An 18,155-nucleotide genomic window follows, 5' to 3' on the forward strand; every position below is an offset into this window, starting at 1 on the left:
TAACTAACAAGGGACAAGAACATAGTTGGAAGACCTGCCTTTGTTTCTTTATCACTGCCCTTGGCTAACAGCCTTGGTTTGTTTGTCTTTGTTTCACTGTTCTTATTCACTGCCACTGATTTTTCTTGTTAACTGTCACTTGCTTCATTACTTCAATTCACACCCAAGTCTTTGTGGTTCGACCCTGCCTTGCACACTCACTACAACAGACCCTGTGCACTTGGAGGTATAATTTCTGTGACTCTTTTAGAGATCCACCAAGTTTTTGGCGCCGTTGCCGGGGACTGGTGCTGTGTAGTTGAAAAAAAAAATAGTGTACCTGTCTTAGTGTAACTTAGCCTGTTGTAGCTGTAACTTAGTGTTTTGCTGTTGTAACTTAGTATAACTATATTAGTGTAATAGTTTTAGTATAACTTAGCTATATTAGTATAACTGCATCTGTAACTTAGTGTAGCTCTTAGTGTAACTTAGCTTTAGTTGTAACTGTAGTTCTGCATCTCCTGCATCCATATCTGCATCATTTAGCATCTGCATCTTAGCTGTAAGCATTGCATCCATTGCATCCATATCTTCATACCTGCATCATCTCTAGTTTGCATATTGTCATCATAACTTGCATCTGTCACTTGCATATCATTGCATGCCTGCATCTTCTCCATATCTGCATCTTGCATTTGCATCTGTGTTTGCATCCTTGCTCTTCAACTTTGCTCATTGCCTGTAGCTTTGCCATGCCCTTTAAGCATGATGCTCTGCAGCCTTGCTTCATCTGCAGCATTTCCCTATGGCCTAGCACCTATAACATTGCCTTGTCTGAAACTTGCTGCCTGAGCATACTTGTTATTTTCTTGCTGTGCTGCTTGCCCTTTTTCCTCATTGCTTCTTGACCTCACCCATTTGCTTCAAAGATACTGATCTTCTCTTTTGAGCCAACAGGTGCTGCTACAGCCAGCCTCTGGCGCTGCTGCTGTTTTCTGTGTTGCTGCTGCTGCTGTCTTGCTGCCTCCTACTGCTGCTGCTTCTTCTTCTTGTTGCTGTTGCTGATGAGCCTCTGGTGCTCTTGCTGAAGTTGCTGTTGCTGTGAACCAAGCCCAACTGGGTTGTGCAACTAAAACAGAAAAGCTGGGCTGTGCTACAAGAGTAAGCCTGAACTGTGGGCTTGACCCAAACAAAAGTTGACAACCATTTTCAAACCCAGTTGCACTTCTTTTTGGGATGTGTATATTCTAAAAGTGATTATGGGCTTGTGAATTGGACTGTGGACTTAGTTACGTTTTGGGCCTCAAACTGAAATTTGTTTAAACTGTGGGCTCCAACCATTCGTGGGCTTAGACTCAACTGAACTTTAAACCCCTACATTGTGAGCTTAGACCCGGACCAAAAATTTGAAAAACGTTTTAAAGTTTTAAAACCCAGCTGTGCCTCGCATTCCAGTTAACTGCTAGCCCAAAAACCCAACTGTTTCTGAACTCCGGGCTTGTTTCTGAACTGTGGGCCTGAACCAAACTTCGAGTGGGCCAAACTTTCAAAATTCCAAAAAACCAACGGTGAGATTTACTCACCAACAATGGGCCTAAGAATCAAAGTTTTTAAAAAAAAAAATTGGGCTCCAAAAACAACCCATCTGGGCTTCAGACCAAGCTTTGCCCCAAACGGTTGGGCTCTTTTATTCAAAACCTTTTGCTGGGCTCAATTCAAACTGATTCGTTGGGATTCACTTCACACTCAGCTAGGCTTCATTTTGCACAGCAGTTGTGGGCTGCTTTCAAATTTCTAGTGGGCTGTGCATTCTTCCACCAATGTGGGCTTGCTCCCGATTTTAAAACCAAATTTTTCTTTTCAAAACCCATTAAAAACCAAATGATTCCCTAAAAACCAAAATTTTTCTTTTCCCATCAAAATCAAATGTCTCCCGACAAAACCAAATTTTTTCCAAAAAGTCCAATCCCATTAAAAACCAAATTTTCTTGTATAAAATCTAGTAGATAGTTTCTTAGTTAAATCTTTTGTACATATTTTGCTAATCCAATGTGACTCTTAACTGAAATATGTTGGATTTTTGCCTTGAATAACGGAGTTCTAATTTTGCTTTCGCCGTCAAATCGGGTATTCTCTTTCCTTTCTCTCTACTCAGCATAATCCTCTTCGTATGTTATAATTCTTTTCATATTTTGGAACATTGAGGACAATGTTTAGTTTAGGTTTGGGGGTATGGTATAGATACCACGATCACATGCTATAATTGAAAACTGAACTCTTTCTTTTTGTTAAAAAAAAAAATGAAAAAATGAAAAAATCAAAATAAAAAATTAAAAATTAAAAAATCATAAAAATGGAGCTCATTTACCTTGAAATGTTGACTCTTGTGCAAATATGTAATTTTTAGGAGTCTTAGTCTAGATATTTAGGCACCCTGATTCTAGCACAATTCACATAGTGATAAGAAACTTGCACGCGCACGATCTACCAATACATGTATAGCCTCATCCTTGAGATGTTCTATCGGAAGTTTTAGTTGCCAATCACTTTAGAATACTGAACGAAACTTGACTAGCTTGTTCTTTGGTTGGTTGGGATAGAAGGTGGAGGTTACATTAAGAAAGACAACCATCGAATTTAACTGGGTGCATCAAAAAGGGCTACCTCTTGCAAAGAGTCATGTAATTTTTTTTTGTTTCCTTTTGTATATGTATCAAAAGTATTTCCTTATCAAAAAAAAAAACGATGTATATATTCAGAAAAATTTCAAAAAAAAAAATAAAAATAAAAAATAAAAATAAAAAAAATCAAGTATTTATCAATTCCATCCTCTCTTGTTCCAAAAATAAAAGAGAGTAGTCAATGTAAATAAGAGTCATGTAAAGAGTCATCTTTTGTGTTTTTGTGTTATAAGCAAGGAAGGGTGTATGCCATTGATGTACAACGCGAGTAATTGTGAAATACCTCCAACTCATTCACAATTCTCGTAAAGTCCGGACAGCTAGCTAGATTTCGACCTTGGTTCTTAGCCTGAGAAACTATCTCTTGGTGATTAGTAGTCATAACATCCGATCTTTCTTTACACATGTGTAGATACACTTTACACTCTTATCACATGTCTTTATTTGTTATCAGTGCTAGGATTGTGCCTTAGATAGCTAGATTGACATCTCCATTTTGTTGTGAGCTTAAACTGTCTTGCACATGTCACATTTGATGGAATATGGGCTTATATTTTGTCCTAGAACTTTTTAGGTACGTTCTAAGCAAAACTTCACGAGACTTCACTCGTCCACTAGGGACACTTAGTGGTTTAAAAGGCTTAGTGCATACGCTAAATGCATTCGAGAGACCAGCGACAGTGGTATAGGTAGGATTTCCTTAGTTTTGTTTTACTTGAGGACAAGTAAAATTCAGGTTTGGGGGTATTTGATGAGTGCTAAAAAGTGCATATTTCTATATATTTTTCTTGGCATTTAACTCATCTTTTGTGCATTAATTCTACATTTTATCCCATATTCTGTGTTTTCGTTGTTTTCAAGAATAAATATTTTTCTTAATTAATTTTGCATTTTTAGGTACTAAATAAAGCCTGGTTATCTCACGGAGCGAAAAGAGCAAAGGAACGGCAAAGACTCCCGCTAGGAGGAAGCGAAGAATGATGTTTGCAAGAGCCGGATCAACTAGAAGTGGGCTTGAAGAGGAAGAATTGTTCTTAAAGAAGATATGGGCTTGGCATACCCAAGGCCAAAAACCCTCACCCAAATCCATTTCCTATATCCATACCCGTTTCCCTTTCTAGCCTTCAGATTGGATCATTTCAGCATCCTACGGTCGCAACATCACCAGTACATCAAAGTCTGAAGATCCTGTCTAACATTACAGCACCTAACTCCATCTGGAGCCGTCAGCTTCGTTGTATCACTTAATCCAACGGTCGCTCAGAGCTTGTTTACATCGTGCCGTTCGATTCAATTAGTAAGTGATTATCCAACGGATCTCCTCGTTGCGCATCAACTTCAGATGATTCCGCTCAACACCCTAGCCATCGAACCCATCGACCTAAACCAAACAAACCATTCTTCCCAAACATCGAGTTCTTCTCCTCCACTCCGTCTGCAGAGAAAACTCTGCCATCGCCATTACCACCACGCCCTGCCATCGCCACCTTCATCTCTGCCACCACCTTCACCAGCCACCATAGCCACCCTATATCACCAACCACTAAAACCCATCACCCTATGCTACCTATTTCAATGATTTCACACACCCTCTCTCTGTTAGGGTTTTGAAATCATTGAATTAGGTTGATGGGCAGAGGACATCGAGACAAGCAGCTAGAGCATGGAGATGGAGCAGAGAAAGGAGAAGAAGCATGGGTAGACGATTGATTCGTCTCATCACAGTTGGTGAGTAAAAAAATCAAAACACTAATTTTTGGGGATTTGTGGAATATTTGTAAGAACCCTAATTTTGTATCTTGGGTATAAATAGATGTTATGGGTGTTGTAGAAACCATGCCTGGACTAGCCAGTGCTTCACCCAAGAGGACTGGAATATCCAGTGCCTCAAGGGTTAGTTTTTATTTTAAATGATGTTGTAAACTTCAATTGTTTTTATCCTATCCATGCTCTGATCTTGTTGTGCTTGAATTGTCTAGGATTGAATATCCTTATAGGTTGTTAAAACACTAAGCAAGCTTCTCTGCGGGTAGTTGCAGTGTGAGAGCCCCAACTACCACAAGGTTTAGAATTCATCTTAGTGCCTTTAGCCTCCTTTCTAGACCAACCCTTAGATGAACAGCCGGCTTTGAACCGCAACTGTCATCTAGTTATTCAGAAATCCTAGAAGCTGACTGATAACTAACAAGGGACAAGAACATAGTTGGAAGACCTGCCTTTGTTTCTTTATCACTGCCCTTGGCTAACAGCCTTGGTTTGTTTGTCTTTGTTTCACTGTTCTTATTCACTGCCACTGATTTTTCTTGTTAACTGTCACTTGCTTCATTACTTAAATTCACACCCAAGTCTCTGTGGTTCGACCCTGCCTTGCACACTCACTACAACAGACCCTGTGCACTTGCAGGTATCATTTCTGTGACTCTTTTAGAGATCCACCACTAAATGATTCAATCTCCATTACATAATGATCCGTAAACCATACGTATGTAGGTACAAAAATCGCGGGATCATAATGAATACAACCAAAAGATATATCAAGTTTTAAGGAAGATGGAGATACTACATAATAATGACATAGTTAAAATTTAACTCCTCATATCAACTTATTTAGATGATATCACATAATAATTAATACTTAGCGCTCATCCTAAGAGATTAAAAAGATACAAGCATCCCTTTTAAATTTCCACATTCACACTCCTCACCAATATATAACAATTAAGCACAAGTTCATTTAAGAACTCTTCCTCATTAAATGTCATTCCCAAGAGAACAACATGAGTCACCTTGCTTTTGTGAGAAAAAAAAGGATTTTGGCGGACATTAACAAATCATCAGGATTTGTATCCAAGGTATCGACATAAATTAATCTCAAGGCCAGTTATGAACAATGAGATAATTTTACTCGATTTTACTCAACATAAGAGAATCTTACAGAGTATGTCAAGCATCAAAATACAAAAGTGTGATCACAAATAGATCAATATTGCGAGAAAAATCTCAAAGAGTTTGTTCTATGTTCCGTTTATAAAAAACATAATAGATTTAACTTCTGAGCACATATGAAATATTAGCTAATTCACGAGAACGTAAAAGCACAAATATTTCATAAGATTTTTGCAATAATTAAACTAATAATGATTACATACTGCAAAATCATATTCCAACAACTCTAGAATTTGAACAAATAAATCTAAAAACATGCAAGATGAAAAACGTTGGAAATAGATATGTGTAATCACAATCTTTGCTATACCAAACCTTAATTATACTTCCCAAGAATAAAATCCTCAAAAGAAGTTTCCTAGTATTTAAAGTCTTTGAATAATTCTTTATCATCTCTAAACTCCATATCAGTAACTGGAATAGGAACATACGGTTCATGAATAAAGAAGTTAGCTTCTGCAAACCAGGTAGGCTGTTGATTGACAATCACTTGAGGTTTGAGAGATCTCTGTAAAATATTCTTCAGTCCATGCACTTCCTTATTGGTTTTCTTAAGTTCTCCAAGAAGATTCTCAAACCTTTTCTGATTAGAATAATCCGATCTAGGTTTCTTATTTTCTTCATCTTCCTCATAAGAGACGAGATAAGAGGAACAAACATATCCTTCTCCTTTTTAGTTGGATCAAAATAAACAACCATTGGAGCATAGACTTCACGATAAGATGTTGTGCTTGGAGCCTCCATGATTCGTGGGAAAAAATGGATCTGTGAGACACGAATATATGGCTCAACAGGCAAACCTTCTTGTGAAAGAGATATGAGTCTTGAAGAATATGACATTTATCATGCAGGATTTTAGAACTTATAAAGGTTCACACACTGGAATATTCAAAACCTAAAATTGAATGAAAATGTCATTGTTGTCCTTTTTAAGTTTGTTAGGTCAAATTTTTTAATGCCATTACTTCATACATAAAGGATGGATACCCAAGTAATAATTTGATCCAAAAACCCTGATGTGCATAGATCTTATGTCTTTCAAGGGAGCATGAAATAAGATTCACATTTTAACACAATTAGATTGTGTTGAGGTGAGCATTAGATTGCTCACCACCAGATTCTTGCACGGAAATGACAATATCCTTCACTACGGAACGTTCTACCTAGAAGAGTTTATTTGAGATTTATATTAATTAGAATCAATAAATCTCTTAGAATAAGAAGATTCAACTTTTTGTACTGCAGGATTGGACTTTTGGACAAGTCTAAGAGTGTTTGCCAATCGACTAGCCCTCCATTAAAATTTGTTGACATACCTCAGTTTATGTATGTATTTGAAAAATTGTATGAGTCTGTGACCTTTGCTGGTAAAATAAGGACATGTCAAGTTGGAGATTGTTTCAGGAACATCTTTCGCGGCTAAACATAGGGTAACTGAAACATTATCAGAATTCTTATTAGTGTACGAGAAATTTATACATTCTCCAATGATTTTGATGACGAATCATCAATTATGAGTATTGCTACAATTATGATCCTTACTACCGCTATATTACTAGTTAATTAGTGGGAAATATCTGGAATAGTTTGTTGTGCCTACGACAACAATCAGTCTTCATATACCTTTGTTGGTGACGTTTCCATATAAGGCCGTCTTCAGTCTTAAATCTTCCAGGTTGATTGGAGATTTCTGATACTCAACTGCCATGCTCTAATCCTATTCATAGACTGACTATACTAGACTATGAATCAAGACATGGTTTTGATCAACTAGCATTAAAAACAAGTTTGACATACCAAAACTTGTAACTTTGACTGAGCAGTACTCTAACAGATGGATTCACAGGACTTTGACGATTAGCATACACGCTTTCCTCATCTTGTTTGGCAATTCCATTATGAGATACTTGAGATTTTTTGTTGATTATGCTGGTATGTTAGAGAGATTTATGCTTGCTCAAGCTTAAGAATGTTTATTTGAGAAAGTCACTATGTAGGTAGAGGTCCTTGTGCTAAACAACCAAGGTCTAAATTTGTTTCAATAACCAACTCATTATCATCTCCTAAATCAATATTTAGATAAGAGATAAAGTAGAGTAAAGGATCTTTCATTTAGTTAATATTAACTCCTTTGGTAAAAGATAAAAAAAACAAAACAAAAAACAAGACAACGATTATCAAAATAATCAATATCGGTGAACAATCTTTATCCAACAACCTTAACAAAAGAAGCAACTAGACAGTTTGTTCGATATTTTACCACGTCTTAATCCTATCGAGAGAAACTGCTTGTTAGGTTCCAAGAGAATCAAGTGTACAAAAAGAATCACAAATATCAGAAACCTAAAAAAGAAAATTCTTTAATTCTTCAATCTTCAAATTAACTGTTGCATAAACAACTTTATTTCACTATTAACCAATACACATAAAACAAAGTCTGTGAACTTTGATTTATCAACAATATACAAATGTTGAATCACTAGATTTCTAATAATCAAATCCTCATACAAACTGATTTTAAGGATAGCCAGACTTCTGTAAAGTCTTGATATTAGCTTGTGATCGGTTACAACCAAAAGATATCTCAAGTTCCGAGAAATCAATGGAAGTCGGTTGGTGATTGTAAACTCATTCCTTTAGGAAGAGGCTTCTTCACTATCAAGTTAGATAATCAGATTGGTCGAAAATACATTGAATCCGGTGTTTGGAAGGTACAAAATTAAGTTTTAAGTATCAGAATTTGGGCTTCAAATTTTCAACCTGACAAGCAAATAAGTTCTAAAGCTTTAGTTTGTGTTAGATTTCCTGACTAGCTTTAGAATTTTAGAGGGGGGAGATTTTATTTACAATCTACAAAGAAATAGGTAATCCAATCAAGATTGATAATGCTACCTTAAGATGTGAAGTTGGATATTATGCAAATGTTTTAGTCGAAATAGATTTTGCTCAGCCGATACCAAATAGATATGAAATGAAAACAAGTTTGGAGGTTTTTATCAAAATGTATTAATTCCTAACTGTTCTAAATTTTGCAATACTTGTAAGATTGTAGGACATTTGATTACTGAATCTTGAGTTGAAAAGAGAAAAAACAGAGTTATCAACGCTCATACAATAAAACAACAATGTGAGCAAGTCAGAAATAAAAATCTTTTAGATCAAACTCCTTTTGATATTTGTGATAGATCGGAAGTGGAAATGAAGATTCTATTATGCATTCAACTTTTTGAAAAGTAACAGACATGGTTGAGCAAATGAATTCAAGTCAGGGGTTCAAAAATAACAGACATGGTTGAGCAAATGAATTCAAGTCAGGGGTCATTTCAAGGGAACCAACTAGTTTTATTTTTTATTTGTTCATTTTTAGACCCAGGGTTTTGGATTCATATCCCACATTTGTCTTTTTTTTTTTTTTTTTGGTAATTATATCCCACATTTGTTATAAAGGAAGGATCTCTTCACACTTTTATTGTCACACTATCTCACATGTTGGACGTCATTTTTGTAATTAAAAGTCAAACGGTAATGGATTTGAAGCTAATATTCTGAGGGTATGATCCTCTTACCAAGTGCTACATGCATACCAAAATGAGCACACTCCGAAATATAAAACCTCACGATCTACCAGTCTAATTTTGACGGCCAGAAATCTGTTGATTTCCAACGGTTCATTTTCAGAGTAATTGATGGTGGTGTTATACGTTTCAGAATACGTTCATTTTTGGTAGGAACATAAAGATTTATAATAATAACATATCCCCAAAATATTAGTTTAACTCTATTGGTTTGATTTTTATTCTCAAAATTTATCCATGGTGTGAGATAGTGTGATAGTAAAAGTGCGAGGGGATCCTCTTGGGTCTATATCTTTCCACCTTTAGCGTTTTCCATCACTTGAAACAATTAAAACCGAAGGGTGTTTTAATAATTTGATCAAGTAACAAGGGAGATAAACCCTTAAATATCAACATTTTCACAAATTTTGTGTTAAAAGTAATAAAACATTCTAATGACGAAAATTCCGAACGATTGACCTAATAATAATACTAATAATTCCACCAAACCAATCAGACTCCTGTTTCCCAATATTCATTTTCATTCTGGAAATGCATTTTTGTTTCTTTCCTTTCAAGTAATATTGGGGGGTTTTCTTTCCGATTCTCCACATCTCATTGATCTTTGAAATATGGGTTCTTGATTTTAGGTTAGGGTTTTTGATTGTTTCTTGATTTTAGGTTTCATTTACTTGTTCGACTTGATTTCCTTTCCTACAATGAATTCTTCTCGGCCTCAATCGTTTGGTCAAACTGAGATTAATTGGGACAAGTATGTATCTCTCTCTCGCTCTTTTTCTATTTGAATGTTCTCATATGTTGACTTGATGCTTTATTGATCATGAAAATTTTCATTCTATGATTATGTTCATGCTAATCGCTGGACCTGTTGATTATGAGTTCGTTGTTTGCATTAATCGAAGCATAACGACCTTTGGGTGTTGGTGCTTGTGGAAAACACGTGAATTTCTAATGGGTATTTTCGTTTTCGTATATTATGACCCAAAATGCTGCTTTTGTTTGTTGATGAACTTTGAACTTCTCCAGTATTCTAGTTTAGGTGAATACTTAATAGCTTAAATCAGTAGGTGATTGTTGTGTTAGATGGTATAGTTCATTACTTGTGTTATTTGGTTTCATCATTAGCCAGTTATCTGTAAAATTGGGTCATACTTGAACTTGTGTTCTGGTTTGTGCATAGTTTCCATTATTCTATCCGGAACATCTCTGATGCATTCTGGTTTTGAGAAATTTTGTGTATCAGTGATTTTTGCAATACCCACTTTCGTGTTAGTAATTGTTTCTGAAATCTCAGTTCCGCGGCTCTTAGAATGTCTCATTTCAGTTGTAGTTTGTAGTAATCTTAATTGCATTTTGTGATCCCGAGAAATGCGAATGTAAGTGGGTGATGTGACTGACAGGTGATTTATTGGGTTTCTTATGCTGTTAATGTCTCTTGGTTACGCAGGCTTGACAAGAGAAAGTTCTATGTTGTAGGAGCTGGGCTCTTTACTGGGGTTACCGTGGCGTTGTACCCGGTCTCTGTTGTAAAGACAAGGCTGCAAGTTGCTACAAAAGATTCTGTGGAGAAAAGTGCATATTCTGTTGTCAGAGGTTTACTCAAAAGTGAAGGAGTTCCTGGTTTATATAGAGGGTTTGGTACGGTCATCACTGGTGCAATCCCTGCCAGAGTTATTTTCATGACTTCTCTGGAGACAACTAAAGCAGCTGCTTTCAAGATGATTGAACCGTTCAAATTCTCTGAACCAACACAAGCAGCAATAGCTAATGGGCTTGCGGGCATGACATCCTCACTTTTTTCTCAGGCTGTTTTTGTCCCAATTGATGTGGTATCTTTCTCTCTCAACTCCTTCTCTATGTACTTTAAAACAAGGGTTTGTCAAGTTCGCGCATGTACTGGATGTTGCTGTTAACCAATGTGATGAATAAGCTAATCTAATTCCCAATTCCACCCCCTCACTGCAGCTCAATATTCCTTATTTGTCAAAGTCAGGACTTTGATTTCCAAGCTTTTATAATTTTGAATGACATGTGCTTAGTCAAAATGTTAAGATTGTCGAACTCTTTTCAATAGAAGCCTCTATAGTAACCACTAACCACATTGTCACCATGATGTTGTTTTGGATGCTTACCTTTTATCCCATGATCTCTTATATTAGGTTAGCCAAAAGTTAATGGTGCAAGGATACTCGGGTCATGCTAAGTATAGTGGCGGACTGGATGTTGCTCGCAAACTTGTAAAAGCTGATGGAATCCGAGGACTATATAGGGGGTTTGGCTTATCTGTTATGACCTATTCTCCTTCCAGTGCTGTCTGGTGGGCAAGTTATGGTTCGAGCCAGCGTGTCATTTGGAGGTGAGAATTTTGCAGCATCTTCTATTTTCAGCGGAACTAAATATTTTATATTTATAACTCATATTTGAAAAAGCTCCCGAAAGGAGTTATTTGTTAAGTTAAGTTGTTGTCGCTGCTATTTCATGTTTAATTATAATGGCGCTGCTTTCAAAGCTACTTGTTCCATTAATTATGAAAAAGTTGTAACTGTGGGTGCTTAATATGACGGGTACTACAAATAGAAAATCCTGGCTCTTGTAATATGTCGACTGATATTAAAACTCTCTGCGAATGTGTGGGGCAGGTCTTTAGGATATGGTACTGAGCAGAATAAGGCATTGGTTCCTGATCCATGGACTGTAGTGCTGGTTCAAGCTTCAGGAGGAATAGTGGCTGGTTCTGTTGCTTCCTGTATCACAACTCCGTTGGACACAATTAAGACGCGGTTACAGGTGATTTTCTTGAACCTTAAATGACATTAGAAGTTACCTGTTATGTTTCTGGTGTTACTATCCTCCACTCTAGGTCCTTTTATAATGATTCAGAAAAATATACCTAGCCATACCAGATGAATACCCAAGGCATGCGACTGGTTCTGGAAAATGTGATGCGTTATTTTATTTATTTCTATATTATTTATTCGACTTATACTCGATCTATTAAAAATCTTCCGCTGCTCTTCATAGGAATAGATACCCAGAGGTTCGGCCTTTCTGTCAATTCAGCAGCTTCTCAAAATAATTCAGCTCCATATATGCTCTTTCTGAAAACATTTTAGTTGTATTAATGTGCTTGTCAATTATTGAAGCACGACTTATTTTATTTCATCTTCTTACCATTTGATACCTATTTTTAAGGTGAATTCTTCCCGTTTTTACCAGTATTGGTATGGAATTTCGTGTAGGTGGATTTCTTGGTTGATCAAAATCATTCAAAATTTTGAATTTTGCTTAATTAGATTATAGTCGTGATTGGGCTTTCCTTTCTGAAGTTTTCTTACCATCTGACATTACAGGTGTTGGGACATGAAAAGAGAGAAACGGCTGGACAAGTTGTGAGGAAATTGATTGCTGAAGATGGATGGAAAGGCTTTTACAGAGGGTTAGGTCCAAGGTTTGTGAGCATGTCAGCATGGGGAACATCAATGATATTAGCGTATGAATATCTGAGTAAGTGTTCTTCCCCTCCAAATTAATGCTGGACTGTTTAGTAGCATATATCCAACATTGGGTCCAACGAAACTTTTCACCTTAAAGTGAGAGTTCCCCCTTGCCTAATATTTATTGTCTTTGTTGTTGTCGATTTCAGAGCGCTTATGTGCAAAAGATTACGCATGATCCTGTTTATGGTCTCCGTTACTGGTCCTTCCTGAGGGAAAGAGTTTCAGAGTTTCAGTTTGTTGTTGGTGGTTCACATTCTTTCAGACTGTTGTCAAAGATGATCGACATTTGTTGCATAATATGCGTTTTGGTGCCGGGGTTCCTGATATCCAGGCAATTGAAGACGAAGTTTCACATCAATTTCTACACCTGGGTTTGAACAAACCAGTGATATTTAATAAACTGGTGTTGTTTGGCTGGTTCCCGTTTTATAACGAACCTCAACAGATAATTCTTTACCTTCTTTACAAGAGCCACAGAAGATTATTTTTCTGATCAAGTAACAATATAGTAGTTCCAGCTTGTATAATGAATAACGAAATTGCATTCTTTTGAAAATGAATTTACATAGGATTCAATCAAATTTATGTGGTCTTGTAATACAACGTGATTGTCTTTCAATCTATTAGCAAATTAGCATTTTGTTATTACAGTTTTATGAGTCGTTTTTTCTCTTAATGCCTGAAGCTAATCAATTCGAAGTCTATGACCAGTTGATTTGTAACTTGGCAGGGTTCTGCAACTCAAAACTTGGTGTACTACCTAAATTGTCCATTCTGCAAAATCAATATTCAGATAAAACAAGCACCTTCCATTAAACAGACAAGGAATAGAAACTTCATCCAGATAATCAAAAACAAGCAACTTCCATCAAGCAGACAATGAAGAAGAGAAACTTCATTTTCTGATATCTTTGTAAATAAATACATGTAAACATATTATGCTGCAAAGATCACGTTCAAAATTCAGCACACCATGCGTAACAGAACTTAAAAGAACAAAATAAGAAGAAGAAGCATTTACTACAGCTAAAGCCAATCAAACATTCTGGTCTTTCAGTTACAGATCTTGTCATCCTCATTCTTCATCATCCTCATCATCACTATCATGGTCTTCGTCCTTCGGGGCTCTGCTTTGCTTTGCAAACTCTTCAATTGACTCAGCAGAAAATAATTCTCCCACCTTCTTTCCTTCTTCATTTACAGAGGTCAATACAGAACTGCCAGTTTGACCTTTGTTCATCTGCAGCATTAAACGACAGGTCGATAATGAAAAAAGAGCACCCCAAAAAGAACAAAAGAAAAATCATTCCACGAGTATTACTAAAAAGTTGACATCAAGAATAATGTACATTCACAAATCTCATGATACTGCATTCCCTTTTGGAAAGTTAAACACCCAAATTACATTCTTCCAGAGAATACAGGCTCCTAATATTCTTCCACTTACTTATGTAACTTGGTTTACTACATACCAAAACTCTTTGCGAAAATTAAACTAAAAGCAAAGCATATTGGCTATTTCAAACGGGCGTCATCTGTAGCTGAACTATACATCATTCAAGTTGATATCAGAAGTGGAAGTACAAGCTCAAAAGATTTCCTTCAACGCACATGTTTTAGTAAAGGTGAAAGCCAGTAACCCCTCATGCCAAATAATCAAAATTCTATATCAGAGCACAAGATATATCTACTAAAAGTATGAGTTATTGACAACCAACATACAACAAAGTATTCCAAGTTCTTACAGCTCGTAATAATGCCCTGCGATCCCTCTCTCTGGAATTCTTAATAGCCTGCAACAAAGTGAATCAATTCCGTCATTCTCCAACACCAAACTCATGAGTAAAGAAATAAAAGGAGAAAAAAATGGGGAAAACAAATCCTCATCACATACATCTTCAAGTGTCTTCTTCTCCGCTTCTACTTCAGTTATGTCTCTATGTAAACAGAAATAAACAACAAAATAAACAAAAACAATCAAAATTCAATTCGAATAACAAATAATACTCATAAAATCATGAACCTAATAATGGTATCCCAAAGTACTAACCTTCCAACAATTCTTTCCACTTTACATGAGCATTTAGCACACACATTGTGTTCCTTGGCACACCCTAACAACCAGAACTTTCATTAAAACCATCGCAAAAAAACTCAAAAGTCTCAACCAAAAGTTCATTCTAGTATTCCGGTGAATGAGAAGAACAAACCAGTGCACAGATTATGGTAAGCTTGTCGAACATTCCGCTTCGAGCAACGCTGACTATAAAACATCAATTGAAATTACACAGTAATTCAAGATACAAACGAAAAATTGATGCTATCATAGAAGTGGGTACTGCAAGAGAGTGTATAAATACCATTTAGAAGGCTCAACAAGAGGTTTATATTTCCCATATTTTCGTTTCCATTGAATTTGGTCTCTACATCTAGAACAAACACCAGTAATTTCAGAATAAGGTCTCAACTTTCCTCCTGGTTCCTGATTCAAAAAAAATTGAATAATTCAGTATCGGGTTTTCACACTAGGGTTTCATTTTTAACAACAGAATACAATTATAAGAAAAGAAAATTGGATGAGAGTTGAGAACTGTACCGTTTCGTTCTTCTTTTTAAACGCCTCTGGATTCCATGCGAATTTGTTCTTATGCATCTTTCTCTTTTCTCTTCTCTTTCTAAAACCCTAAACCCTAATAACTCTCAGATGTCTGTCACTTCTTCTGCAACTACAACAAACTCAGAAAGGAGGAAGAAGAGAAGATAGTTTTCTTCTTTAGACTGACCTATTTTAGTAGACCGTAAAACTTTACCTTGTCTTATAGACCGATATTAAGATCTACTAAAAGATATTTCCACCCAAATGAAACAAGCAAGACGGACACATTTCCTTTTACCGTGGGGATCCATTTTTTCTGAAACAGATGAATGAAAGGAGATAAGTGGGAGATTAAGGGTGCAGTTCCTGGGTTTTAAACGACCCATTCGAAGATGAAAACTGCTGGAGACCTTAAATCGGGAACAAGGTTCCTGGACCAGATGGATTTCCCATAGAAAGAATTCTTTATGAAAATGTTGCGAAGATTGAAGAAACACGTTGCTATATATTGGGCGGAGTACTATCAGCAATCAATAGATACTCCGTATATAGAGAAAGCGTATGACGATGTTACTAAGAAATTTAGCACATGAGCTAAAAATTAGCCACACCTTGATTAAAATTGGCAATGAAAAGACTCGACACATTTATCTGTGGGAAACAAGCCATTTTAATTGATACTAAGCTATAACATGAAAAGACTCGACACATTTATCTGTGGGAAACATGTCATTTTAATTGATACTAAGTGAGTTATTAGTAGTCTACATACAACATAACCTTTTTCAACATCTTGAGTGGCACTCTTAATCTCCAATCCTTCTGCTTTCTGCCAAATGGTCTACCTTTACCTAGCATATCTCTATTTTCCTTCACATTTGCAAGCCTCCACACACATTCCTCGGATTCAGATTCTACAGATTCCAAGAAAAAGACCCCATCTTTTACTGGCTTTTTATTCTCTTCTTCCACATAACTTACTCTCATGGGCAGGTCTTTGAATCGATCCAAGTCATCTGGTACCTTAAGTAGTCGCTCTGCGCCAGGAGATGAAACCTACAGATGTTTACATTATAGCCCAAGCTCGTGGAGAAAACGTATCAATAAAGCTACCATATTTGGCAATGGTCGGGTTACCTCAAGAGCCAAATTTACAGGTATCTCTCCGGATTGGGAAATCTCTTCCAATTGCTTGGTGTAAAGACGACTGTAATTTTCCATCTCCTCTATGCTTGGACTACCGTACCTGAGAGGAACAAACATGTTTAGCATGTTAAATATAATGCGAAAAAAGAAAAATCATTCAACCCGCCTTCAGCTGCAGATATCCATTGTTATCAACTAGAGTATTTCAGCCAAGAGTCCAAGACTAACGTGGTGATCTTTCATGTTGAAAATTCTGGATACTTCTTTCTGCCATTGATTTTGTTCGTATAAATTGGACATCCCTTCTAATAATGAAGGTAATCACGCAAAAGAAATGAAATTCTTAACAAAGGAAAATATGAATTATGTCTTACTGTTCTGAGAGTTTGTCCAGCCTTGCATATATGAATCCTCCAGGAGATGTCCTGAAGGCGAAGAGCTTAAAATCGTCACCAAACTGGAGCAGGACCTCATTAGCAATGGAAAGAACCTGTTCACCCCATGGAACACCTCTCAACACAACTACACCACCATCTCCTCCATCCCCATACTACACATCATAATGAATTCAATCAAATTAATACGCCAAACAATTTTTACCCTAACAAAGTATGATGATAAGCCTGTAACTGATTTCCTACCTCAGGCTTGCCCTCATTCTCTTCCTTCCATTCCTCGGAGCTTTCTTCCTCTTCTTCAGAATTTTCATCTACAAAATAGGCAAGGAATGAGAAAATTTCAATTCAGTAGAAGCATGATATTCTAGCAACCGTGAATTTTCCTCCTCTCAAGAATACACGCATGCTCAGCTGGAAGCCATACTCCTCAGGATCTGTGAACCCATTGGGGTAAAAGCTGTTGCATCCAGAGCAGGACCTCCAGCTGACCCACGATTACTCTGCTTGCATATTTGCGCGCAGCAAACCATTTTCCCATAAAAATTCAGTATGCAAGAGTCAATCATTCAACGCAGGAGCCAAGTTTTAACTCCAAAACAAAGAAGGAACCATAAACCCTAACTAGGACTCTAACCGTGTCTCATTTTTCTAACTCCTTGATAAGTAATAGATACGACTGATTTGATCATTAAGAAGACTAGTCCACTTTCAATTTAAAGTTTCCCCAATGCAATTGGTTGGTAACCTGCAATATACCTTACTGTGATAAGTTATTTCACAACTATTGATAACGAGTGCTAAAAAAAAAGAAAAAATTGTTTTCGATCTAAAATGAATCAAATTACAAATATCAAACACATTAAGTGATAAAAGAATGGGTTTAAGGAGAAAGTTAGGGTATCAGAAAGTACCTCCAAATGGATCATTGTTGTCGCCGCCTTCTTCTTTCCCGGACTCTTTATCACTTTGATTCGGTGATTTGGTGTTTAGGAAACGAAGAGCTACGGATGAAGAAGTGGGCGACTTAACCACACAAGGAAGAGTAGAAAAAGACGAAGAAATGGAGGTGCTGTTCACAACAAGATGATCATGTAGAGTTTTGATATGGGATCTCTTATTCGTAGAACAAGAGTTACAAGACAACCATGAGATAATTCTGCTGCAACTCCCATGACGATACTGTAACAACGCCTTCGCCCTCATCATACCCCTCTCTCGCAGCTAACCAAGAAAAAAACAGCAATACCAGCTCCCTACTTCTTCTCAACAGTGCAGTGGATTCCCGCTTCCTTAAAGAGAACTGTTTTACACTTGTTTGTAGGGGGTATAAAATCCAT

At 36.7% G+C, this 18,155-nt stretch overlaps 3 protein-coding genes across 5 annotated transcripts; 1 reads left to right on the plus strand and 2 right to left on the minus strand.

Moving 5' to 3' along the window:
- Positions 1-9,610: 9,610 nt before the first annotated feature.
- LOC113275777 (solute carrier family 25 member 44-like) lies at positions 9,611-13,328 on the plus strand. Its single transcript, XM_026525340.1, has 6 exons — positions 9,611-9,932; positions 10,629-11,010; positions 11,341-11,537; positions 11,821-11,968; positions 12,532-12,685; positions 12,825-13,328. Exons 1-6 carry the CDS (start codon positions 9,880-9,882, stop codon positions 12,851-12,853), a joined length of 963 nt encoding a protein of 320 aa, XP_026381125.1. The 5' UTR covers positions 9,611-9,879; the 3' UTR covers positions 12,854-13,328.
- Positions 13,329-13,523: 195 nt separating this feature from the next.
- LOC113273960 (uncharacterized protein C9orf85 homolog) lies at positions 13,524-15,459 on the minus strand. Its single transcript, XM_026523518.1, has 7 exons — positions 15,275-15,459; positions 15,039-15,160; positions 14,889-14,941; positions 14,729-14,792; positions 14,573-14,615; positions 14,424-14,471; positions 13,524-13,918 (listed from the first exon to the last, which is right to left on the minus strand). Exons 1-7 carry the CDS (start codon positions 15,329-15,331, stop codon positions 13,754-13,756), a joined length of 552 nt encoding a protein of 183 aa, XP_026379303.1. The 5' UTR covers positions 15,332-15,459; the 3' UTR covers positions 13,524-13,753.
- A 469-nt stretch (positions 15,460-15,928) lies between these two features.
- LOC113273961 lies at positions 15,929-18,095 on the minus strand. Of its 3 annotated transcripts, XM_026523520.1 has the most exons (6): positions 17,730-17,857; positions 17,453-17,563; positions 17,062-17,129; positions 16,795-16,970; positions 16,412-16,520; positions 15,929-16,330 (listed from the first exon to the last, which is right to left on the minus strand). In XM_026523520.1, the coding sequence occupies exons 2-6, from the start codon at positions 17,505-17,507 to the stop codon at positions 16,031-16,033; spliced, it is 708 nt and encodes a 235-aa protein (XP_026379305.1). In that variant the 5' UTR covers positions 17,508-17,563; positions 17,730-17,857; the 3' UTR covers positions 15,929-16,030. The 3 variants fall into 3 exon arrangements, with proteins under 3 accessions (XP_026379305.1, XP_026379304.1, XP_026379306.1); XM_026523519.1 differs by lacking the exon at positions 17,453-17,563 and having other exon boundaries at positions 17,730-18,095; XM_026523521.1 differs by lacking the exon at positions 17,453-17,563 and having other exon boundaries at positions 16,113-16,311; positions 17,730-18,095.
- Between the last annotated feature and the right edge of the window lie 60 nt (positions 18,096-18,155).

Source organism: Papaver somniferum, chromosome 4, assembly GCF_003573695.1.
Source record: "Papaver somniferum cultivar HN1 chromosome 4, ASM357369v1, whole genome shotgun sequence".
NCBI lineage: Eukaryota > Viridiplantae > Streptophyta > Magnoliopsida > Ranunculales > Papaveraceae > Papaver > Papaver somniferum.

Excerpts from the sequence above, each read along its gene's own strand:
- LOC113275777 (XM_026525340.1), top strand. The coding sequence starts at position 9,880 with ATGAATTCTTCTCGGCCTCAATCGTTTGGTCAAACTGAGATTAATTGG. Across the intron at positions 9,933-10,628 it reads ACTGAGATTAATTGGGACAA|GCTTGACAAGAGAAAGTTCT; the intron begins GTATGTATCTCT and ends TTGGTTACGCAG. Across the intron at positions 11,011-11,340 it reads TTTTTGTCCCAATTGATGTG|GTTAGCCAAAAGTTAATGGT; the intron begins GTATCTTTCTCT and ends CTCTTATATTAG.
- LOC113273961 (XM_026523519.1), bottom strand. The coding sequence starts at position 18,024 with ATGATGAGGGCGAAGGCGTTGTTACAGTATCGTCATGGGAGTTGCAGC. Across the intron at positions 17,130-17,729 it reads CAACAATGATCCATTTGGAG|ATGAAAATTCTGAAGAAGAG; the intron begins GTACTTTCTGAT and ends CCTATTTTGTAG. Across the intron at positions 16,521-16,794 it reads CTGGACAAACTCTCAGAACA|GTACGGTAGTCCAAGCATAG; the intron begins GTAAGACATAAT and ends TGTTCCTCTCAG.
- LOC113273960 (XM_026523518.1), bottom strand. The coding sequence starts at position 15,331 with ATGCATAAGAACAAATTCGCATGGAATCCAGAGGCGTTTAAAAAGAAG. Across the intron at positions 14,942-15,038 it reads CTTGTTGAGCCTTCTAAATG|TCAGCGTTGCTCGAAGCGGA; the intron begins GTATTTATACAC and ends GATGTTTTATAG. Across the intron at positions 14,616-14,728 it reads GTGGAAAGAATTGTTGGAAG|AGACATAACTGAAGTAGAAG; the intron begins GTTAGTACTTTG and ends CTGTTTACATAG.